The sequence below is a fragment of the Hetaerina americana genome, unplaced genomic scaffold (assembly GCF_022747635.1).
Source record: "Hetaerina americana unplaced genomic scaffold, ioHetAmer1.1.p SCAF_2, whole genome shotgun sequence".
NCBI classification, from domain to species: Eukaryota; Metazoa; Arthropoda; class Insecta; order Odonata; family Calopterygidae; genus Hetaerina; species Hetaerina americana.
The window spans coordinates 49,081,657-49,107,659 of NW_027286763.1; the positions used below are offsets into that span (position 1 = coordinate 49,081,657).

Below are 26,003 nucleotides of genomic sequence, written 5' to 3' on the forward strand. Positions count from 1 at the left end.
GTTAACATGGTACTTGCCTCTTCTTCATAAACGCCATCTTAGCTTGAATTCGGTCAAACTTCTTCCAATCTAAGTTATACTTTTACCCAGGCAGATGAAGGATTCCACTTGCACTAGTTTCACTCCTTGAACTGTGATATCTGTACTTTCCTCAAAATTTAAAACTCCAGAGAAACGATAGCGTAACACTATCGGATGCATAATCCCCTGCAACCCACCCACACTATTCCTAAGGTACAAAAATTTCGCCTTCTCAGTTTCAGACTCCGAATTCCAATTAACATCCTTCGGCAATGCAGGAATTGCAGTACCTGCAAGATATGACCTAATAGCACGTTCACAATGCGTTGCAGACCCAGGACCTGTAAACCCCTGAGTTACAACTTCTGATCCCAAATACTTATACTTTACCGCAAATTTCATTTTCATTTGAAAGAATCATTATTGCCAAAGAATAATGTAATTATTAAAATGATAATTCAAACATAAATTTTTTTTGGTAAAACCAAACTAATCTTCTTCTGCGGCAACATCTTCATTCAACGATAACGTGATTCTTCCACACATATCTCCCCTCCTGTAACAGAAAGGACTACAAAAATTTTCAGGACTCATCAACTCTGAATAGAAAGAGATATAGCGGACGCATACTAGTTATTCTAGAGTACGCGTCCAGTAATAAGCCCCCACACCCCACTACCCGGCCAGGAGGCAACCCAAACCGTTCCCCACTCCTCCAACCAACGTCACATCCGGGAACGCCATTAATATCCCATGCAATGATAGTAACATACCTTTTAGAATACTTCCTCAAAAAGCTTAAAGAATAAGGGTCACGACTATAATCCCACAAGCTACCGCTTCTCAAAGAAGACGCCAAAGATGGAGGTACTGCTCCCTCCCTTACTATCCTGCAATATGTTTACTTACAAACAGCATTTATTCTGTTCCATTAAATTTCTCCTGATGGACCTATTTTCATCATATAAGTGTTTTTCTTTTTGCGAAATCTGATGGTTGCGGTTACATTCAGCTGGGTTATCGACGTGTCCATTGTCCACCTGATTAGAATGGACATCATTTAAATGTTTACAATTTTATGGGCTTCAATTACACAAAAATGGGAAACGTTTTCGTTCGCCTCTTCGTGTGGTGGCATCTCCTCCCTCATTTCCTTTTCGAGCCCTTCCGCGTGTTCCTACTTCTGAGCATTCTCCCGGATTCTAGCACCACACCCCCTCACACCGCCCTCCCCCAACGGAAGGCTTCCCTGCTGTAAACACGTGAGGACTGCGTTGCAGGCGGCGTCAAAAAACAGAGATGCCCACTCAATTCTCGATCTCCCCTCCGCTCGACCACTCCCTCTCTCTTTCCCTGCTTTTCCTTCGCCCTCACCCTCAACAATGCCTCCTCCCTCCTTCCCCCCCCCCCCATCCTCCTCCCTCACCTTCCCTCGAGCCCTATATATCATTCTTAGTCTGTATACACACTTCGCGTGACATCCTATCAACGTTTTTTTTGTTTGCTCACGGGTGTCGCCAAAGTGATAAAAAGTATTACTTAATATTTTGTCTCCAGGGTCTTTTACGGAAAGGGAATAATTTCCGGGAAGCGATGAACGTAGAAAATGACATTTTAAGATTCAGAGGTTTCGAGCGCAGTTCACCAACTAAATTGGTGGAATGGATCTCGTGCATATTTCCCTGAATGAGAGGGCTGCGATGAGAACATTATACATTGTGAAGCCAAGCCGTCCTTCACGCGGTGAAATCACGTAGCAAACATTAGTTTAGCACTGATTCACCGGAAATTTATGGTATAATTATACTAATTTACGTGATTTGAAGACTTGGAGCAACTGTTAGTAATATTATGGGAAATGATTTCAATTTTCAAAGATATGTTTACATTCACAGACTCATATTTCAGCAGATAATTGCGTCTTTGTTCGAGTCAATTGATGGTTAACTAGAGGCCATTTTCAAGATGAATTTCCTTTTTAGGATACCGCTAAAACCTTTGGGTTTGCAAATAGCGAAAAAAATCGTTCTTCATAAATCTCAGAAACTGGTGCCGGAATATGGACTTTTGGAATGGGAACTATTGAAAATTGAAAAAAATGAGTACGAGGTTACGAATGTAACATCGTGGTCCCTTGGAGAAGAGTACTCATGGATCAGTTTTTTCTTTCCCTAATAATTCTTCACTCTTTTGGTGGTTGACAGATCGTCTTGAATTCATCCTCTTTATTTTCCGTTGAGTGATCATCTATAAACTTGGCGCCACTGGTTCCCGTCATTTCAACACCCTCGTGACCGCGCCCCGACACACGCATCAAGTGTAAGTGAACCTTGGGAATGAACGCACATGCACGGCATGAGTGCCAAGCAAACTGCACACGTCATCTCAAGCAGCGGGTTGCAAATTAGTTTATCTCCTACTGCCGCTGTGCATTCGATCGCTCAGCGTATCCCATCCGATGGAGTGCTCGAGGGGACGTTTCGCCGGTGTTGAAAACAGCACGATGGCTGAAGGCCAAACGAGAGTTGACACATTCGAAGCGTGCTCCATCTCGCAATTCGGATGTATCCATGACAGTTGGACGCCCCTAACTCATCTCAACTCACCAAGTCCTTGACCGCTAGGATCGTGTTAATGTCCGTCGGTCGACACTCGTTCTCAGGCCCTGTCGTTAACATCGGGTCGTGGAGTGAATTCGCTCAGCACGTCTCCTTCCGTGAATTAAGCATCTACCGAACGCGTCTCTGAAAAAAAAAATTCGAAGAGGAGACGACGGCAAAATTATCGTCGTCGAAGTCGATTCCAAGTGACAACAGCGATAATTTTGAAAGGGTCTTGCCTTTGTTGAATTATAATCAAATTTGCACAGCTTATGCATACAAATTTTGCACTGGCGCTGAAACGTCGGTACACATTACTACCAGGACTCTGAACCATGTTGAGAGATGTTCATTAACCACTTATAATTTACATTCACGTTCAAATGAAAAACTTTGACATCGTATTTTTTTGTCTTGGTAATAAATGTATTTTGAGCATTTCAGTATATTGCGTTTTTTTTAAAAAAAAGGAGATATCCTTAGTAGGAGTACCGAAATCAGCTAAAAGACATGAATGGCTGGGCGATAAAAATTTAGAAAGATTTATTTCATTGGTATTCGCACCGCCACGAATGCCTATTTGGTAGAGATGGTCATTATAATGGCATTTCCTGAGTCGTGAAAAAGAGATTAAAATGCAGATTTAACAAGTCATCTTGCAGCAACTCAAAACGCAATTTTTATGCATCACGGATTACAACACATGAATACTCGTTTGCCTTATTGAAGCGACATACAATAAATACAAGTCAAATATGAGATCAAATCCTAGTTCTACTAACTTTTGTCTACCAGCTGCAGTGCTTTTAAGCTATCAATTTCCCTTTGTGGAAACATATTACCGGATCTTCGGCTTCCATGCTCATGACGCCTTCAAGTCTTCTACCTTTTCTGCTCTCACCTCATAAAGGCACATTTCATAACATATGTTAGTTTCCTTTGGGCATATAGTGCGTAGGTAAAGAACTTATGAGTATTAATACAATTACGTTTTTACAATTGCTCGCATCACACCACAATAGGAATGAATATGTGCGCTAATGGCTCCAGTTAAGCTTTGCAAAATCTAGAAATGCTCAATCAAAATAAAACTTAATAAAAATTAATCAAATGTCTTAAATCCAGCTAATTCTCAGGATTAAAATACCCATGATATTTTCAACAATAAAACTTGCTGGAAATCAGTCAAATGTGTTAATTGAAGAGTTTGTCATACTTCTTCTATCGTTACTATCTAAACCGTTGTTATATAAATAGTTTGAAACCTACGCCATTGCCTCATTACTGTTGCTCCCAACTGTTGCCGTAATTCGAGCTTTGGTAAATATTAGCCGTTTCCATTGGGTCGCTTAGAATTTCCCCCATAGTGTTCTCACGTTCATTTTTCAAAAAGAGCAGTATTGTTGCTCAAAACCTATTCATTACAAAATGGAAGTCGCGACAATTTCAGGGAAATAATTTTCAGTCAGTTATATCCTCCCTTCCATGAACTACGTGGTGGAAGGGCTCGTGCGTTCCAATGACCTCTGGAGCTGTGCCGGCGGGAGCAATGATAATTGCTTCAGGTAGAGTCATCCATGCCAGTTAGGTCGAAGGTTAGGAGCCAGATGAAAGGTAGTCCATGCAGCGTCTATTCCTCAGTGAGGCGGCTGCAAAGGCGTCCGACCGCAGTGGGTCGGCAATTGAGTGATAATGTCACGTTAAAAATACTATTGCGGAGGGTAACGGGAAACCACCTCGATTATTAATCCCAAGGGTTTTATGATGGTTAGTAAATAGAAAACCAATCCTGGCAACTACGATCAAATCGGCCGTGTGCCATGCCCGGCAGCGGGAGGGAGAAGGCTTCCGCGGTCGTCATCTCACGGAAACCTTGCAAAATACAACCGACAGCAGTAGCGCGGAGGACGCAGAAGAAGAGGACCGAGTTAGTTTAAATGGGAACTAGGAGTATTAGGAGAATTAAAGAATATAGAACGGGAGATTGAAAGGACAGGAAACTTTAAGAATTCAAAAATAGAGATGAAAAGAGGGAATATATATATTTAAGGTCTAAGTAAGGTGAGATAGAAAGAAAGCGGGGATTACTGGAGTAATTAGTTATAGAGTGATGCACAGAGGAAGAGAGAGCCAACGAAGGGGTTCCATAATATTGAAAAAAGATAGGAAAAAGCACAGTCAAGATAGTGCAAGCAAGCAACGGGCAGAGATAGCAGTAAATCACCTGCAAAAGCAGAACCGACGAACTTGGTCATTGTCCAGATATACTTACCACCAAGCAATTATGAGGAGAAAGAAATCGATGGGGTGTATAATCAGTTAGAGGGCATAATCGCATGTGTTCCTGCAGGGAAACATTTGATATTGGCGGGGAATTGGAAAGCGGCAATAGGCGAAATAAGATATGGTGATGAGGTGGGGGATTATATTACGGTTAGGTACGAGAAATGACCGCTGTGAGAAAATAATTGAGTTCTGCAGGAGATAGGGATAAATCTTCAACGCTTGGTTTAGGCACCACAAAAGTTGTGACAAGATTGAGCCATGTAATTATGGAATAATAACGACAGTCGTATGCGTAAGTATTCAGATTCAATTAGACCAAATACTACAAGATTTGCATAACCTCTATGGTACATGGAAAATGCTAGATGATTCAGAAAGGTATCAATTAGATTATACTATGGTTAGGCACAGATTCAGGAACAGCGTGATCAATTCGCACAGTTTCCCGGGAACAGATGCGGACTCCGATCACAATTCAGTGCTCATAAAGAGTAGCGTTTGTTTCAAAAAGATAAGGCAGGGACAGCGGGTTAGGAAATGGAATTTAGAAGCATTAACAGGAATGACAAGGAAGGAGTACCAGCAGGCTGCGGAGGAAGTCATGATTGAGGGAAAGGATCTGAGTATTATTAAGGAGAAATGGGAATTTATATAAAAAAGGGATATCTAAAGCAGCGAAAGAAATTGTGGGAACTGTTGATGGGAAAAGAGCAAGGAAACCATGGATCACGGATGAGATGATTAGAAAGATAGATGAGAGAAGGAAATGGAATAATGTAAATACAGAGTTAGGCAAAATGAAGTACAAAGAAGTAAACAATAAATTGAGGCGGGCAACAAAAAGAGCAAAAGAAGCTTGGTGGAAGACGCAGTGCGAGGATATGGAAAGTTTGCAGAGGAAGGGTGGAATTGGTGCACTATACAAGAAGGTTAAAACATTATCGGGAAGAAAAAGGGAAGATCTGTGTTAACAGTTAAAGATAATTCGGGTAAAATAATAGTTGAAATAGAAAAGATCCAAAAAAGGGGATTATCAGTTTCGGTTCAGGAAGAGGAGAGGCACGCGTGATGCCATTTCAGTAATTAGACCACTGATCAAGAGGAATATAGAATACAAGCAGGACGTATTTGCCTGTTGTGTAGACTTCAATAAGGCGTTTGATAGAGTGAATTAAGAAATATTAATTAGTTTATTGCAGAAAATAGGAATAGATTGGAGGGAAAGGAGGCTAATTCGTAACCTGTACATGTCTCAGACTGCTCAGGTTCGAGTGGGGAACGGGGAGTCCGGTTGGGCAGTGTTAGGAAGAGGTGTAAGGCAGGGTTGCCCATTATCACCATTGCTGTCCAACCTGTATGTAGTGGAAATGATTAAAGAGGCATGGGAGGAATTGGAGGTAGGAATGAAAGTGGGCGCGGAATTCGTAAAATCAGTCAGGTTTGCTGATGATCAAGCTGTAGTTGACCAGGCAGCCAAGGGGTTGCAAGCATTGCTGAGTGAATTGGAAATTCAGTGCATTAGATACGGGATGAGAATCAATGTAAATAAATCAAAGGTTATGTGAATTTCCAGAAAGAGAAAGGCTAAGTTAAGCATTAAAATAATAGAGAAAAAACTAAAGCAGGTGTGACAGTTTACGTATCTTGGAAGTTATATGGACCAAAATGGTCAAAGTAGTAGGAACATAAGGAGAATATTTGCGTTAGGTAAAGAGGCTTTCACAAGGAGGAGAGAATTGATGACAGGGACGTTGAGTAAGGATGTTAAGAAAAGGCTGGTAAAAACTTTGATATGCAGCGTAGTGTTGTACGGCGCGGAAACGTGGTCCCTGAAGCAGGACGATAGAAGTAGATTGGAGGCTTTTGAAATGTGGCTGTGGGGAAGGATGGAGAAGGTGAAATGCACGAAAAGGAACACAATTAGAAAGTGCAGAATATGGTGGAGGAGGAGAGGGGATTACTGGGAAAAATCATAAGGTGACAGAAAACATAGATGTATAGCATATTGATTGGCAATGGGATGTTGAAGACTGTGACAGATGGGAGAATGTTAGGAAAACGAGGAAGTAGTAGAAATAGGATTGAAATTTTGGACGGAATGAAAGGAGGAAGGACGTTTATAGAGATGAACAGTGGTTTGTTATCGAGTAGGATGTTTTGTTCGGAGATATTTGTTTGGTAGTTGTGTCCATTCAAACCTGCTTTAACCGGTAGAATACCTCTGATTATGATTTCTTTCCTAAAATTTTCAGGAAAATTAGCTGAAATTCAAAAGGTTTTCTTGGCTAAAAAATAAAATATAAACTTAATCAATTTTCGTAAAATTTGGTGCAAATTTAGGTTGGGAAACCAAGTCGAATTTCAGAAACTTTTGGTGAAAAATTTTGCAGTGTATATGGAGATACAAAAAGTTCCCAACATTTTTTATTGGTTTCTCAGGGTCAAAAGTGTGTCACTGACTTGAAACTGAGAAAGCATGGATTTTCAATGACAATGTCCATAAAACTCTGATACGATTTTCCCAGGCTGAAGTCTTGGAATTTTTGTCTTTCTTTACAGTAACGAAAAGTAGTTGAACAAATCAAGCATTAACATTTGGCAGCTTCGACAAAGTGTCAGGTTAAACAGAAGATTTGCCTGGCTCATCCAAAAGTAAAGTCAGTATATGTATATTTTACTTTCAAAGTTAGCAAAACGAACATTTCTTCCGCGATTGTTCAAAATACAAAGGAAGAGCCAATCACTTCCCTGAAGAATAACACAACATTACCTGATTATAATCAATATCGAAGCACTGTTATCTGAAAAGAATATGTTATCTGAAAAGAATGTTATCTGAAAGTGACCTCAATGAGCTACATGAATGTGTCATTTCATTTATAGAAAATTATATAAATTGTTCCACTCTCGTCTCTTCTTTTATTTGTTAATTTAGGGAAGATTTTAATTTGCCGAAGAGCTGCCTACTTGAAATGAGCCTACTCAGGTGAATTGTGACGTCCTCGCTCCCTCAAAAGTCTAATCCCTGCCAGCCGGTCTGCCTCGGGCGGCCGTCTCGTCTAGAACGTGTGGGCGTAGTTAGGTCAGTGGTGGTGGGGGAGTAGCGGAGGCAGGGGGGGTGATGGTGAGGAACCAACCACCGGTAGCACGGGCGAGACGGAGAATTTGCATATACGATCGCTTCGGAGAAAAGGTCTTTTTGTTTTGGAGAGCGGCGCAAGGAAAAAGCCTTTTACACGACGATCAATCTTTTCTCTTTTGGCCCGCGGAGTGCCTTTCCAATATCCCCTTCCGTCAATTCAATACTTCCTGCGAGGGGAGAGCCCTTGCCCGCAGGGAAGCACAGCAGCGCCGAGAGAATGGAAAGAGCACGGGAATGCGTTCCGTGAGGAATAAGCAAGTGCGCACTTCGGAAACAAACTCCCCAGACACCGGCAGTTAAAATTTTGACGCTCTGCACAGAACTGAGCCATCAACCAGTTCTTTTATATCAAAGGGAGTTTGAAAAACGCCGTCATGAACTCGAGCACTGCACACAGAAGATGATCCGCGTTGGATTACGTTATTTTTTATCGACACGAATTTCGATGTAGGCATACATGGTTGACTCCATGAAAGCTGTAAAATTTCACGGAAAACTGCAAAAGGTTTGCCCTTTTCAGAGTTTACGCATGGCATATCTCGCTCTTTTTCTCCAGGTTAAATCAAAATAATCTAAGCCCTTCGGAAGAGTCGTTAAATAATGGCTTCTTTCATGACCTCTATTGTGTTTTCATCTTGTGAAACTGCATTGCGTCATGCAATGCATCATTTTTTCCATGGAAAAATGACTGTGTTCAGTACGTATTTCGCATATTTCAAAAGTTACCCATCAATATTCATCATCAGTATTTCAATCCTAAGGTTGGTTTACTGCAGCTTTACATTCTCTTTATTCAGTGTTCATTCTCCCTGATAGGTTTTCTGTTTTAGGTCATTCTTGATGTGTCTATGTACTTATGTAGGATCTTCCCTTCAATCTTTCCTTCTATGTTGTTTTTAACTAATTCATTGTGCCCCAGGGTAATTCTGCTCCAGCACCATGTTTCAAAGGCCTCCATTTATTGCTGGTCCATTTTTCCATTGCTCAATTTCTCGGGGATCGAGATGGTGCGGGGGCTAACGTACTGGCTTCCCACCATGAGGGCGCGGGTTCAAATCCCGGCGGTGTTGAATATTTTTCAGAGGTATCTCGATCCCTACTTGAGGTGCTTTGTGGAGGGCACTTTGAGTGAGTACGCCGTCCGTCGGATGGGACGTTAAACTGCGGACCCCTTGGCGCCTTTCGTAAAGAGTAGGCTAATGCCGACGCCGGGTTTCTCTCCACCCTTCATCCTTTCCTATCCATCCCCTATGGCGCAAATGACCTCAGCTGTCGGTCGCCTCCCCTCAAAACTACTACTACTACTCAATTTCTCCTTTTCGTAGAGTGCCATGTTCCATCCGAAAATTTTTATGGACTGCTTCCTTGTTTGCAAACTCAGGTGTTCTTTGTGCGTAGTACTAGTTGTCTCTTCTTCATGAGCATCTCCTTAGCTTGAGCTATTCTTTGCTTGATGTCGAACAAACTTCTTCCATCCCAAGGATTATAAACCTCCGCCCCGGTAGAGGAAGGATTACTTACTTAATTGCTTGCTTTCAATCCTCGAATTTTGACATCCATCTCCAGCTTCTCTCTTGCACACACTAGGACTTGGTTTTATTCTAGTCGATACTCATATTATATTCCCTAAGTACTTGGTTCGTAGCCTTCAGAGTTGCCTGCAAGTACTCCCATGTTCCGGCCAGTACTGCGATGTCTTTTTGCCATTCACCTTAACTCCTGTGATACCCAATTCCTGTGCTTCTTTTATTGTCTCTTAAGAGTTACTTGCAAGTCTTCCCATATTCCTGCCAGTACTACGATGTCTTTTCGCCATTCACCTTGACTCCTTTGATACCCAATTCCTGTGCTTCTTTTATTGCTTCTTCTAGAAGTACGTCGAATAGTGCTGCAGAGAAGTTGCATCTTTGTCTAGCTCATTTATTTATTGTGAACTACACTTCCCTTCCGTTTTTCAGTTGAATGGTCGTTACTGTATCTTTATGTAATGCATATACGGTACAAGTTTCATTGATTTGATTTTGGTATTTCGCCAGAGACAGCCGTTGGGAGTTGAAACATGTTCAGTTCACCTATTCCAGCTCGTAATGATGAAAAAAGGTAAATCAGAGTTGTCAGTAATTTGGTTGTTTAAGTCAATCTACTCGCCAGGACTCAACAATCACCATCAAACAACATTGTCTCCGCTTAACCAAACATTGTCGTAATCGTGAATAAGGTAATTACTCTTTCCTCTTATCCAAATTAAATCTCTCTCCTGCCCACCTCATCTTCCTCTGCTGTTTATATCCTCCTCCGCGCTCTCATCTTCTAGCCTTTACATCCCCCTCCATGCACCATTCACAAGAGAACAATTCTATTACTTAATACCTCTTTACTGAGGAACAGATCACCTCTTGGCCCCGAAGCGTCTACCCTTCGTGAGTTTCACGACGATTCTTTCATGAAAATAATGAAAACATTTTCGGTGAAAAATAGAGACAGGAAAGCTTTCCAGTTCCACATTCACAATTTCTTTGCGCGGCCTAAGTTTTGCTGCCGTAACCTGATAACGCTGCAAGGCATCAGACTGCTGGAAAGTTGGACACAAAAAACGCAGATCACACAAAGGAGAGAAACTCACCCGGGGAGTAGTTCTAAATTTCGGTGCCATAACTATCTTCTTCAGAAAGTAGATTTAGTCTATCCAATACCAACCTCAACCTCGGTCATTTTGAAGACCAATTCCCTTCCCATTGTCCCTCGAAGCCACTCAGGTTTCTTCTTCCTTAGCAGTCAAAATTGGGTCTTTTAAATAAATTGTGAATATGGAACTTGAAAGCTTTTTCTCCTCTATTCCTCAAAAAAAATGTTTTTATTATTTTTTTTATTTTCATAAACAAGGAGACTTAATAAAGTATTCAAAGCAAAGGTTCGTATTACATTTTCAGGATCAAAAGTGTGATGAAAAACTGTTTTTTTTTATTTTAAACGTATTTTCCTGCACTCAAGAATCTATATGCAACCAACGATTGAAAATGCAACATAATTTTTGCATAAATATTTTTATCACTAATTTCGATTAGTTTCATTACCTTTTAATAGCATATGTTGAGAATTTTTATAAAGAAAACATTTTTAGTTTAATATTAAATCTGTCCTTGGTAGTAAATGAGATAAATATGAAATTGAAAATTGGCTTTTTTTACGTTAAATTTTGTTTCCACGAGCAGTTAAAACTCTGATTCAAAAGGAATTCTACAATTACAAGGCAGTAATAAATACATTAGCTCAAGCTTCATCGATAATGTAATGCGACTGTAGAAGTAATGAGTCTCGTCAATTTGGCATTCATAAACTGCATTTTCAAGTACGTGCTTGTCAATTCATTTTACATGAATAGGCGGTACCTACGGAGAGGCATAAATGATAACGTATTTTCCTGGAGCCATCACAGATTTTATGTACCCTATGAAAACAGATGCATTTTCTAATTTGTGATGAAGTGCATATATTCTACATTAGGATTAATGTCTAATATTATTTTGTTCTTTGCCTCATTTTTAAATTAATCTAGAGCAGCAAATAAAGACCTTATATCACCTATGAGAATTGTATGTTATAAATAATATATTTTAATCAAACGTAAGTAATAAATAATGCTGTAATAGATAAATAAACTTTTTACGCTTTTTCATTTATATATTTCACTTATTTAATCGTTTCTTTCCATTTAATTTGTACGAATAATCGTAGGTTTCACTTTTCTTTTCTAGAAACTGTCATTGAACTATTTATGAGAAGTGCACTCACGAGTTTCCAAAGCACTTTTCAAAATGAAAATTTTAAACTAGATAATTATAATTTTGGGAAAGTGTTCCAAGTTGGCAGTTTTCCAGGTGGCAACATTAATTCAGTATACATTTATGCATAAAATTTTACATAAAATTGTTGCATCCAGTACCGTAAAACCCTCGCTTAAGTAGAAATATAGCGTGATTTGGAGCTAAGAGCAGTGTCCAATCAAAACCACCAAACTATACGTACTTTTTACTATAGAAAAAATCAAAACGTATAAGCAATGAAGTTCGAAATCGTTATCTGTAGGTCCATGATGAGAAATCGCATCGTTTATCTCGCGCCCGAAACATTAAACGCCATTAAGCATTTGAGCGTTGCAGACTTAATGTCCTTACATATGTTGCAAAGGATACCCATTTCTGTTGTTTAGTTTTCTCCAAAAAGAAAAATTTTAAGGTTCCTAAAATGCATTACTTCTGTTAATCAGGTCAATGGGAAACGTGAAATAGCTTTGGATCTGACACAAACGGATACAGAAACTTAAAATGAAAAATCCCTACGGATACTCAAACTTGAATCACTGGACCGATTACGAAATTTTGTTTTCCTTCGGTTGACAAACAGCTCCTCCCTCAACGGAGAGGAAATTGGAGCTCATAGTCTCAATTCCGTTTCGGCCATCTAGCTCGACTTTCGGTGGCAAACAATTTATTCTCTTCCTACATTTCTCATTCGGATATTGGATTAGGTGAATGAGAAGTCAAGATCACTATGGCCTTGGAGCCTGGATGCTGTAAGGGGCGGGAGGGGTGCGGATGAATTCGTAGCCTCTTGCGGTAAGGGCGGATGGAAGTGGCAGTCATAATCACCCACAGGAGAGGAGAAAGCAACGAAAACTGTTTGCGATGTCAAGGGCCCATCCTCCTCTCGAAGCTCTCTTGAGACAGGTACCGAAATGCTTCCATGTTCAGTCAAGGACCTTTAGTGAGTCAGCGAGTTTTTGCTAAGCTTTTATTTGTTCTCTCTCTTGAATTAAAGCAGTGGAGGAAGGATAAAAGACCACAGCGATTACTTTTGACTGATGCCCACTCTTTTCTCATGTCTCCCTATGAATTATAAAACACACAAGCTCTATCAAAAAGAGCTACAAGTCGATCTTGGAAATATTACAGGAATTACAATGAACGTTTGTTTACATACGAATACAATTTGACTACCCCGTGCTTTTTAGTGGTTTTGTTTACATTTTTAGGGTACTCCGAAGGCTAAGACATATCGTAATTTTAAATATTTACACTCTTTACCAACATCTCTATCCTATCCCAACCGATTAAAGATTTGTAGCGACTAGCATGTTAAACGTCGGATTGGCTGCTACAACGACATTCTCTCCAGCAAACTGCCATGAGAACATGGGGCAAGTGTGCATTATATCACCATAGATTAGGGTAATTGGTCATTTATGATCAATGACATTCGGAAATTACATATTTTTGCACGATGTGTTTCCTATTGTTGAGGTCACGAACTGTGTCAGGGAAAAATAATTCCTTGTATCGATCGGCTCGGCGGTCAATTTCCCTAAACAGATTCACTCTGGTCTCTCGCCTACCTATTCAATCCGAGGCTAAAATTATTCCCTCAGTGTCAGCGTCAAACACAAGCGATATGTATTTATCTGAAAGTTTAAGCCGCGCATGTGTAGTCTTCGTGCTTTCGGTGACCCAACCAGGGGCGGATATAGACTCTAGATTTGGGCAGAGGTCACGTTTTGTCGTGGTTTATGAAAATTATATTAGATTACGCCAATATTTCATTGCTTATCACGGAAGGCGTCTCGAGGTGGAGGGAAGGGAAGGCGGACGGTTGAACATGACGAGTTCCTGTTTTTTTTTAACTATGAGCTCACGCGCACTTATATGCAGTCACACAATTCTAATTTAAGAGTGTTTGGTTCTTGGACGGGGTCATGACCTACGTGAACCCACCCTATTAAAACCCCCACTGCTTCTAATACTGTATCCAATAATAATGTGACGCTTTCTATTCTAACATAACAATTATTCATAAAAATGGATGCTTTTCTACGCATTCTGCTCGATTCCAAACCGGAGTCCTGTACTAACTAGTAAGGGAATTTCCTTATGTGTCAGGAATTCCAAAAACAAACGTTTCTTAGAATAAAACCGACTAGCTTCTGGCGAATGATAAATAAAATGGTTTTATATGAATGTAGCGCTGTTTAATTTGAATGTTAAGCATTGATTTTATTTGCTTTTTTATGATATCGTGCTTGTGTTGGGTGTTTATTTCGTGAGAAACCTTTTCTCCTACAAAGTAATATTAATCTAGTTATACTTAGGTAAAGCGATAACTATTGATTAAAACAACGGGTGCAGGAAAGGTATTTGATTGCCAAAAGAGGAAGTAATGACATTAATTTGATAAAATACTAGATGGACGCACTATCTTGGAGGACGCTGTGAGGAAATATGAAAGATCATTCGTAGTCCTGACTCAGCGGAGTGACTTCCACCGTTAGTGATAATTAAAGAAAATCTGTCCGCAGATGAAGATGTAGGGCGATCTACTTTTCTCACTTCAGTAGAAGCGAAAATAACAGTAGAAAAATACAACCGAAAAGAGGAGGGGATATTTTCAATATCTCCTCCGAAAATATTACACGTAGTTACTATGATTTGTGGGCTTGCACCAGTGGACGGAATGCCATAGTTCACCGACTTACGGGCGAGGCAGGCAAACCTTTTTCGTAGTTTTTCCTGAATGCTTGCAGCTACTAGATACAGTAGAAAAATTATATTACAAACGTCCCGGATCAATTTTAAGAATTTTTTCTTATAAATTCATTTTTTTCGAAGTCCAATTTTTTTTGTTCCTAGGATTTCTAAATAACGAGCTTATACAGGGTATAACTCTATGAGAACTTAAATTGTTACTTATATTTTGAAAAATGTTTCATATTCACATATTGTTAGCTTAATGGGCGTTTTATAATTTTATTTCAGAGGTACGTTGATATTTTCCTTATGGAGAGGCTCAAAAATATATAATTTTATCGTTCACAGATGAGCTGGATCCAGAAGAGCTGGATATGCTACAGCCCGCCAGATGTCGTCCAGAGAGGCTGGAGGCTATTCGAAGGGCAACACGGTTCTCCAGGAAAGAGATTCAGTTTGTCTATCGAGCCTTCAAGCAAGAATGTCCAACTGGCATGGTCAATGAAGAAACATTTAAGGCCATTTATGCCAAGTTTTTTCCACAAGGCGGTAAGTTCTAATTATTTGGATTTAGAAAAGTGTACCTTTTTGACTGTAATTGAACATTCAAAAGCTTTACTCTGGGCCGTTTAAAGTCTGTTGAGATTTCACTGAGGCCTGTTCTGACAACCACCTCATTAACATGACATTAATCATTTCAGACTAATTCTGATGTCTATAGAAATAGCTTAGTCATTACATCTTCAGGACACTAGATTGAAAAAGTAGAAGAATCAATACCTAATTTCAACATCCTAACACTTTTATTCTAAAGATAGCCTACATCTTGATTGACATGTGTGCTTTCAGTAACTTTTGACTTAATTGCTATACCACTGGCATCAATTTTAAGATCACACCCCTTGTCCTTGGTCTTAAGTGCATGAAAATGAGGTATCTATTCATCCTGTAATTATTTCATTAGCCAACTATCGCATTTCTTTTACTTATGGTTCAGGAGCCTGTTTCTTAAATCTAGAAGTCTATTTACAGGTCCTCTGAAAAGTCTTCAATGTAATATAAAACTTTGAAATTCAAAAACTGGGTATTTTAGACAAGTAACTAGTGCCACACTTAGGTAAACTATGGGTGCATCAAGTACTGACATTTTGTAACTTTCCAGACGGCCTAGATAATATTCTATCACCTCTGCATTTTGAGTATTTTCTGGATTACCATTACTATTGCATTGCTCTAAGTATTTATGGAGTTAAGTTGAAGTCACCAAATGCTCAGCAAGGAGGAACTCAAGATCAAATTTATGTTTTTCTTTAAATATTGCTCATGTAAACTTTTGTATTTTTAATTTTTCATCTTTTGCAGACTCCAGCCAATATGCTCACTATGTGTTCAACACCCTGGACCGAAATAAGACTGGCACTATCACATTCAGCGACATAATGCTTAGTTTATCCATCCTGCTGAAGGGTTCCTTGCAGGAAAGAATCCGATGGGCTTTCAGGTGAGAATATTTTATGGTGATATTACTCCAGAGAGAACAGATTTTGAGCTACCGTTTTATCAATTTGTTAAATTTAGATGTCATATGTGACAGCCTGTGCCCCTATTTCTTATAGTTTTATATGAAAAGCTAAATCAAGAGCTGATGAATATCATCCAATTGCAATTAACACCCTAAACTAAGCATACGACCCGTGAAATTTAATCGAACTGGTTTATTGAGCTTTCAAATTCTTGCGACTATATCCTTTAAATATTAAATGACCTTTAAATATTTCTTTCTATGCACTCTGTATATTTTAATTTTAATAACATTTAATGGTGAGTTCTTTTATTCCATCAACAGCCTTTACGATGTAAATAATGATGGTTATGTCACGCGGGAAGAGTTGTCTGAGGTGATTACAGCAATTTATGATCTCATTGGTGACCATCAATGTCATCACCACAAAGGAGGCAACACTGTGGAAGGTGAAGCCACTGTTCCTGAAACCCCAAATGACCACGTAGACAGAATGTTCAAGGTATGAGTTATAAGGTTATAGCTGTGCATAAAAAATAAAAAGCAATATCTGAAATTAGTCTGCCATACATAATATTTTAATATCACATATTTTTTAAAATTTTCTTGCAAAAAATCTTCGAGCTGTATGCATTTTGAGCGGAAGAAAAATTTCTCTTCTTTTGGTATTTGAGATACACTCTCCTCAACATCATTTACGTAGCATTCAAGTGCAGATCTATATTAATCAACATCAGTTCCTTTCCCATCTCTTACCATCATGTTCTCACTGTAAAAATCTCACTAAATGTTAAAATCATGCTGTATGTATCTTCCAACTTTATCACATACAATACTACTTTTCCTCTAGCAGTAATGTTCCATCCTCAATTTCTTTATCTTTCACAAAAGGGGACACTTTACCTGCTTATTGTCAGTGCACATTTAACACTTATACTAGTATGGTATCTCAATGATAATAGGACGAGAGCTACAGGTATAATGATTGCCAAACTATTGGATGTTACCATCGGCTTAATCTAAATCCCAAAAAGACCAAGTCAATAATCTTTGGAAGCACCGCCAATGTACATATGCTGCTCGCAAGTGATCTCCCTAAAATAAGTGTTTTAAATATTCAAATTGACTACTCAAATACAGTGAAAAGCCTCAGAGTTTATCTAAGCAGCACCTTAACCTGGCGCGAGCAAGTAAATGCCATTTCTAATAAAGTACACAAAACTCTTTACACAATGAAGCATTTCAGACACCTAATCCCTATAACATTACACCAGAAGCTTGTTCAAATGTTAGTATTACCACATCTCGACTATTGCTCAGTTGTCTATGCTGAAGTGAACAAGGAGCTAAGTACAAAATTACAAAGGCTGCAAAATTCTTGTCTACGATTCATCTTTAATATGCGTTTTAATGAACGTGTAACTCCTTACTATAAAATGTTGAATTGGCTAAAACTCGAACAGAGGAGAATGATTCAAAAGGCCTCACAATTATTTAAAGTTCTGGATTCAAAAACCCCTTGATATTTATATGAAAATTTTATATTCAATTCACTTACGACCAAGAGATCAACCCGCATTACAAAAACATTCCATCTTCCCAAATACCGCACGGCTATATATGAAAAGTCATTCAGTATTTCATCCTGTAAACTATGGAACTCTTTGAAGAATGATCTGGTACTTTCCCGGCGAATAATGTTTTCCAAGATTATTCGGGTCTCCCACCGGGTCCACGTTCGTAGGTTCTCCGACGTTTCGATGGCCGAGATGCCCTGAAGACGATGGACGACTCGGCCATCGAAACGTCAGCAAACCTACGAACGTGGACCCGGTGAGAGACCCGAATAATCTTGGAAAATATGGAACTCTTTGCCTAATAAAGTAAAATTATCCAGGAACACATCCCAATTCAACAGGAACATGTTTGAATATCTATCTACCACACTACCAAAATGACCTTATTACTGTTCTTCTCTTGAAGAAGGCCTCTGAGAGGGCCGAAAGCTCGAACAATTTACTGTGTGAGTGTTCTTTTAAATGTGTCTATTCTTTTCTATTTGTGTTATATTGTGTCAGCCCATTATTGTGCCGCTCGTGTGAGTTTTTCCGTACAATCGTTTTATATATATATATATATATATATGTATATATATATATATATATATATATATATATATATATATATATATATATATATATATATATATATATACAGAAACAGATATAAGGAAAAGGGATAGGAACACATATAAAGGACGAACACAATAAAGGTGGGGAAGGCGGAATCGAACGGATCACAAGAGTAAAAATATTTCCTTGACCGGGACTCGAACCTTGGATCTTTCCATATATATATATATATATATATGTATTGTACAATAAATATGTTTTGTTCAAATGATCTTAAATTGTGTTTTGTGACTGGTTTAATTACCTTATTCTATGCATTATGTAAACCTGTTTCACTCCATAGGTTTCAAAACCTCATGTAACATGTATTCTGCTCCAAGGGACTTTGCTCCCAGAGCAATAAAAATTGTTTATTATTATTATTATTATGGAGTATAGGTTTCAGTACGGTCAATAAGAATTTTTGTACACTTCAAAATTACAAAACAAATTGAAACCATCCCTTGGGTAAACAATTAAAGTTTACATATAACCACCATTAAATTTTGAGAACTCGAAAATCTTTTTCAAAACTCAAATGATTTCCTTGGAGTTATATTGCTTGAAGCCTAGTCAGTCTTTTCATGTATTAAATGATTAATCCATATAAAGATATATTAAATCATTCTTCGAGATGACCCTCTAGTTTTTACATGCAGTCATGGTCTAAGGATGCCTTATTATTAAATAAGAAATAGGGAATATTACTAATAACTAAGAAATAATAAAATTATTTTACATGCCTTGATTTATTATAAAACTCCAGCACCAAAAAGCACAGAAATTGATTAGAATCTATCATATGGTACTTGAAGGACTTACTGCCTTGGTTCTGATAGCAAGTGACAAATCTAGAGATCTCTCTTCTATTTCTCTTTACAGAAATTGGACCTCAACCATGACGGTGTGATAACAGTGGATGAATTCATTGATTACTGCTCAACGGTAAGGCATTAGATGTCAACAGCATCCAATATAATTCATTGCTCCTGCAAAATGAAGCATGCATTTATGGTTTGATCATATGCCATTCTAATATTTAAATTGATTTCTTGTTTCAGAATGATAATATACGAAGTTCCTTCGCAGTATTCGATGATCTCTGGTGATTCATGATTCAGTCCTTGTTATTTGTTTGGTTACCCCTTGGAAGTCTAGTTATCTGTTGACTACATGTTACTTCATTATAAGTACTACCATAACCAGACAGCAGCCAATGTTAAGGCTTCAAATGGGATTAATTGCTGCTGTGGAAATCCATATCTTAAAGTTCTGTCTCTTCCTGTGAAAAATGAGAAAAGAAGCAGAAGACTTGATGCATGTGTGAGTGAGTGTGTGTAAATTTGTGTACATACATATATTTCTATGACAATGGAAGCTACAAACATGAAACAATATTTAAAAGTTTTCATTTATTCCATGAAAATAAGATATTAATGAATGCCACTTAAATGGTGAGTTAAGTCATTCCTACAAGTATCTATTACTCCTTATAATAATGGATATGACAAATACATCAGGTGTTATATCGCCAGGCGTTTGCTTGATGTATAACAGTGTGAATCAGACATGTTCAACCTTGATATAAAACTAAAGCAGCTATCATGATGAAATTGTTAAACTTTTAATTCCATGTTATGTTAACACATAATACTTATTGGAGGGATTGAATTTATACAATAAATCCATGTTACAAATATAACCTGCAGTTGTCAGTTTTTCAAACATTAGCATTCCTTAGATAGTCAAGCATTGATTAGATCACAAGAGAGAACTTGTTGCTTTAAGTATGAATGAAAGGTGCTTATCAGAAAATTTATGTGAGTAGAGTATTAAATAAACTATTATAATGAAGAATCTATTCAATGATATCCATAGAGTAAAAATCCAGAAAAAAGTTACCCTTAAATCTTTAATCTCTGAAGGGTAATCTCTCTCCTGCATTTTATTTTAATGGTTTGTAGACTTGTCCTACAATTATTTATAACTACCAATAGAATTGTATTGTGTTTAGCATTGTTATGTGGTTGTCTTTTTTGCATCCCTTTTTACCATGAATGTTTCTAGAGAAGTACTTACATGGTTCATCTATATATAATGCAAAAATATTGATTTTCAGGTGATATAAAACTATGATGGAAATATTTAAAATGGAGTGATGCATAATGATGATTGTGCAACAACTTGATTTCAAAGATTAAATAAATGAAGTATTTTGTGTACAGGCACATTTGTTGCAAAATACACTGTATAAATATACAACAAAGTTGAACAAAAGTGATCATCAATGGTCAAAAAACCTTGGATGAGTCTTTCTCTTCCCCGTCATTGTGAAAACTTAGAAAACTATACTCATTGGGCTGACTCTGATGCCTCTAATTTTCGTATATTAGGTTCATGGTAGCAAAAACTCAGTACTTTCCAGTCAAACCATTATGAAATTTGACAACTCTTACTTACATGCTAGAAGTCAAACCTATTCACTCAATGCATATGATAAATTAGATCAATGAGAAAAAATTAGCGTTTTAATTAAATTTGAAACAGCAAAAAACCTTTGAGGGAGTAGCCTATTGTATTAAACTATATCATGAAATATTACATTGAAATGTATTACATGCTTTGGCAAAAATCTAATAGTCATTTCCAAATTTAAAGTTTTTGTTAAGATTGTCATATCTAAAAAATTCTGTCCAGAAAGTTATAATATTTTGGCTACTGCTAACATTTCTGCTAACCATTGATACTAGATATTTTTTTCATTCATTGCTAAGAAACCCTGTGGTAAAATCACCAATTTTGAGGTAGACTATATCTATCTTTATGTTTTTTTTTATTTTTTCTAAAATTGTGTTCTTTTCATGGTACATTCGGAAAAATAGTTTTATCTGAAGATACCAGATTTATAACCATTCATCATGGCTGCTACAAGATGAATATACCAGGTAAGAGTTTCTTAGACCAGCTTAACATTTCTGTTGGTGTAATCTAAATTGCCAATGCATGAACAAGTTGAACATGCATATGTTTCTTGGGCTTGTTATTGGGGAATAAAATCCCATTATAACTTTGCCTATTTCCTTTTTTGTACTTACGTTTCTTATTCATTATATGCAAGAACCTCGTCATGTATGCCTTCTTCAATATCCTCTTCATATATGCCTTTTTCAAGTACTTCTTCATACATGACTTAATTGTAATCCTCTTCCTAATGCTTTCATTGAGAGTTACACTAAATGACCTTATATGTTGGCAAACCCAAAGAAATCTATCTCTACTGCTTCTACTACTACTTCCCTTTTTTGTTATCCTCTTCATACTACCCTCCTTTACAATTCTCTTTATGTATTTTTCTTTGAGATTCTATTCATATACACAATGTTGAAATGTTATCCATATATCACCAAAGCGCTTGCAGATGCCTAACAAGCCAATGATGAACTCATAACTGTATTTTGTGTGTATTGTATACAAGTGCCTCCTGAAGAGAAAAAAGTGGCAGGAATATATTTTTTAACCTTTGAAAACATTAAGGCAGTATTTTTAGAAAGAGATATTGAAATATACAAGCCCATCTCTAATGAACTCACATTTTTAAAAGGATGTGGTAGTATATATCATATAACTGCTGCATCCTAGTGGGAGTAATTATGAGATAAGGGGATGTCTATTGTGGTTATCACAAGGATATCTACGCAATCAGAATGTATTCTCAACGATGTTGAAAGGCTGCTTCTAATATGGATAAACGAAAAGCAATGGCAATGTGACTCTATTAACAAGAATATCACTTTTGAGAAGGGGAGAGTGATTTTTGTAGATCTTTCTAAGAAGATTTCAAGAACATCAATGGCTGAAGAAGTATTTACGGGGACCCATGGGTAGTTTGAGAAGTTTACGAAAAAAACCAGCATCTACGGCATTTTGAGTCATTGTGAAACTGCATGCTCCATGTCAACCTACAAGTCAAGGACAGCAAAAAATTTAATTGGCGACTTCAAGTATCTCGTGAATTCTGAGAATTACCTGCCCAAACAGGTTTGTAATTGTGATGAGAAGGGTCTCTTCTGGAAGAAGATGCTGGAAGATCAAGCCTATAACAGTTGAAGAGAACTCATCCCCCGGCTACAAGCCACAGGAAGGCCATCTCTCACTGCTATTTTGCACAAATGCAAGTGGCGATTAGATAATTAAATGCCAGCTTGTTTCCCATGCAAACAATCCATGAGTCTTCAAGATGTATTCAGTCCAAAACAGCAGACTATGTATGATGTGGGGGTCATGGGAAACCATTGCATCGTACCATGCATATGAAGAATCACCCTAGTAAGATAATTAAGCAGTGGCCATCCATGCCAGAATTTATTTAATTGTAATTCTGAGTTACATTTTCAAAATTGTGAATCTTCCGCCAAACATAATAATGTCCCTAAACAGATTTCCAGTAACCAAGAATTCCAGTTACCAATTCCAGTTCCAGTTAACCTCCAGTAACCGAAAAGAGCGCATCATAACCCAGCGGTATCTGCAGCCCCTACCTCCGCCCTTGTGAGAGCATCACCCAGAAGGAAACATCAGAGTGGGAAGGGGGGATTCAGGCGTGGGAAACACCCATGTGGATCGCAGACCGGATGGCATGGACGTACGCAGACAGTATATCCATTAGACTGTTTGGAAGTATCCCTTTCTTACTAGGGGTTAGTTTCCGGGTATATATCCCCGCCTTTTTAGTCGCCTCTTACGACAGGTAGGGTTACTGCGGGAGAATTCTTAATCCCGCTTCCCTCGTGAGGGTAGGGGGATTGAGACCAACCAAAGAGATGATATCACCGCGAAAGAGGAATTGAATGCTACCCAAGGATATCACAGTGCACTGCGCATTCCGTCTGATGGGACGAAGTTGACTCATCGCACTTCCGAGGCGGGGTTGGCAATGCTACTTCATCTGTGCCTCATCCCTCCCTCCCCCTTTCCTACGACCCTCCATCCAACTCGCCCTCCCCGTAATGTACAAGGTGCCATGCCCTCATGTAATAAACTCAATGAAAACTAAGGAAATATTCAAGTTCATACTACCTATTGAGGAATAGTAGTTGCCAACACATTTATTTTACCGAGTTCCTGATGAAATATTCCATACAGCAATTTATCGCCAATTTAATTGGAACTTGCAAAAACTTTTCCGAGTCGTAAGGCATCAGCATCATCATTGGGCTCATTTACTATGTGTGTTACAGCATGTATTTGTATAGTCATGGACTAATAATGAGACCCAAGCCTGGATTCACTGAATGGTCACACGATGGCTCGTTTAATGACACGCGCGCATTTCTGGAGGGGCCTGCAATTGCATTGTTGGCTGGAGGTTTTGGAGGCATTTGTACACTCGGCAGTTAAGCTTTCGACGAGAAAGGGAGCGGTTAACTGCCGGCCTCCAGTTCGCTCCAGTGCAAAGCCCTGCGAAGATGCGCGAAATGCGCACTTTCGGAATTGAAATGGGCTAAGAATTCCCTCCACCTCCTTTCCCATCGTCTCAATTCGATTTCACTCTCTCTTGTGCGAAGTCTCCCACTCAATGAACCCCCCTTACCTCCCCTGCCTTCCCCCCAAAGTCTCCCCCTTATTTGCCGACGGGCATTTGGTCTCGTCAGTTTGCTTCGAGAGTCGGGATGAGCCAGCCGATCGAAGCGGATGGACTCATCGCTATCACGGAGTTCGTGAAACCCGCGAGGGCATATCGTCAAGTTACTCAGGAGAAGACTAAGCGGTCGAAATCACGGACAGCTCTACATCTGTATATCAATGGTGAGTGGCGATTTCATACCAGCCCACGTGCAAAAATACAGTGGTAGATTTTTAGGCTTCTTCATAAACGTGGTCAGTGTATCAAGTTTCTAATTGTCAGGTTTCGATTATCTAGATCTTAGGGCCCTTTCCAAAATGGACGGTAGCATGTTGGTACGTACGTATGTAGATAGCCTACAAAAATTATTGTGGAATGTTTCTTCTCATGTTGGCATCCGTGTATACATAAACCGAGCAAAGGGTTGAAGTACGCGATAAATCCGATCTTCAGCTTGGCTAAATTGTCATTGGTTATTGTCCTGGGGATGTATTAAAGATGATCCCGTAATTGTCATCACTGGAGATCGGGATGGTGCGGCGGGTAACATACTAGCTTCCCACCCAGAGGGTCCTAGTTTGAATCCTAGAGGTGGTGTAGGTATTTTCAGTGGTGTCTCGATCCCTACGATGAAGGTGCTTTGTGGAGAGCACTGGAGTATACCGTCCGTCGTTTGGGACGTTACACTGCGGATCCCTTGGCGTCTTTCGTAAAGAGTAGGCTAATGCCGACGCCGGGTTTCTCTCCACCCTTCCTCCTTTCTCATCCACCCCTAATGATGCTGATGACCTCTGCTTTCGGCCACCTCCCCTAAAATTACAAATATTGTCGATCCTTGGCAATGCTGAGGTGGCAATCACGACCGCGGTAGCTTCCAATTCTTGTGTGCACGCATATTGAAATTTCGATATGCGATGTCCAATTCTTCGTCATTGTAGACACTTTACAATTTATAATCTGATTAATTTCTGGTCTACCCCTCGCCTGGCATGCGATTCGAAATGGGAAGGGACTGCAGGTTCGATCGCGTGTTAAGTGGATAAAAATTCAACCTGAATTTTGTAGTTCATTCCTTCGTGCATGACGGTGGCACTCTAATTAGCATCGCGCTCGCCATCCAAGCACAGTGGCTGTGCGTTCAAATCTAGCGTCGGGTTTGCAAGCGACTAGAATGTATTTGCCAGGAATCCTTATAAGGAAAACAAAGCAACTGTCCCGGCACGTTGGAGCTCGGTGAAATTAGCCACCAATTCCTTAATTTTGTCAGTCTTAAAAAATTATATTTTAAAATTGCTTTCTCTGCATATAAGCTTCAGATGAGGTCACTCCGAGACTGAAACATGTCAATCTTCACTCGTCATTTCATCTTTGACCTATTGCAGGAGAATCGCCTGAAATAAATATCCACCTGCTGCCGAGAGGAGAAAAAATGGGTAAAATCTTGTAACTTAAGTTTGCTCTGGCTCTACGGGAACAATTTCCCCAAATCTTTTCACTCACCTCACAAGTATTATAAGTACAATGATTAATTATATTTTATCTTAGCAAGTAGAAATGGTCTAAACGTTGGCACTATAATAGAGCCAAGAATAAAAGATTACTCTGGGTTTTCTACAATACTTTACATTTGCGACAAATAGTTTCAATGCGAAGTGGGCTCCTTGGGTACCTTAAGATGACGCCTGTGTGTTGAAATTAGATGTAGCAAATAAAAGTTTTGTGGGAAAAACATCGCATTAAAGGGAAGAACGTTGGTCAAGACAGGTCAGTGTAGGAATATGCTAGGGATGTTGGGTGGAATGATGGGAGGTAGAATGAATGTGGAACGGAGGGATTTATTGTAGTGCATGGTGTGAGGTATTCTTTTTTGGCAAGTTTAAGAAGTTGTGGCTGTATTTTAGTGCCTTTCCAATACCAACTTTAAACATTTACCGATGAACTAATATTTTATTTGTTTTATTACTTAGTAGTATTAGTTAAAAGTATGTTTTACCTTTAATTGTGAAATATTTTATCTATTTAAATAATCATTCCTCAATGAAAACTGACTGGTAAAATATGGAACCAATTTCTGGTGGTGATAAAAGATTTTGAGATACCACTTCTTAAATATGTAGTGT

At 38.7% G+C, this 26,003-nt stretch overlaps 1 protein-coding gene across 1 annotated transcript in view; it reads left to right on the plus strand.

Annotated features, from left to right (window-relative positions):
- The window catches only part of LOC139688089 (uncharacterized), a 197,952-nt gene extending 178,021 nt beyond the window's left edge, over positions 1-19,931 (plus strand). The window contains exons 2-6 of the mRNA XM_071585513.1: positions 14,916-15,116; positions 15,930-16,068; positions 16,414-16,591; positions 19,143-19,205; positions 19,322-19,931. Of these exons, the coding sequence (XP_071441614.1) occupies positions 14,916-15,116; positions 15,930-16,068; positions 16,414-16,591; positions 19,143-19,205; positions 19,322-19,369 (629 nt within the window). The 3' untranslated portion in view covers positions 19,370-19,931. The remainder of the gene's footprint in view (positions 1-14,915; positions 15,117-15,929; positions 16,069-16,413; positions 16,592-19,142; positions 19,206-19,321) is intronic.
- Positions 19,932-26,003: the final 6,072 nt, after the last annotated feature.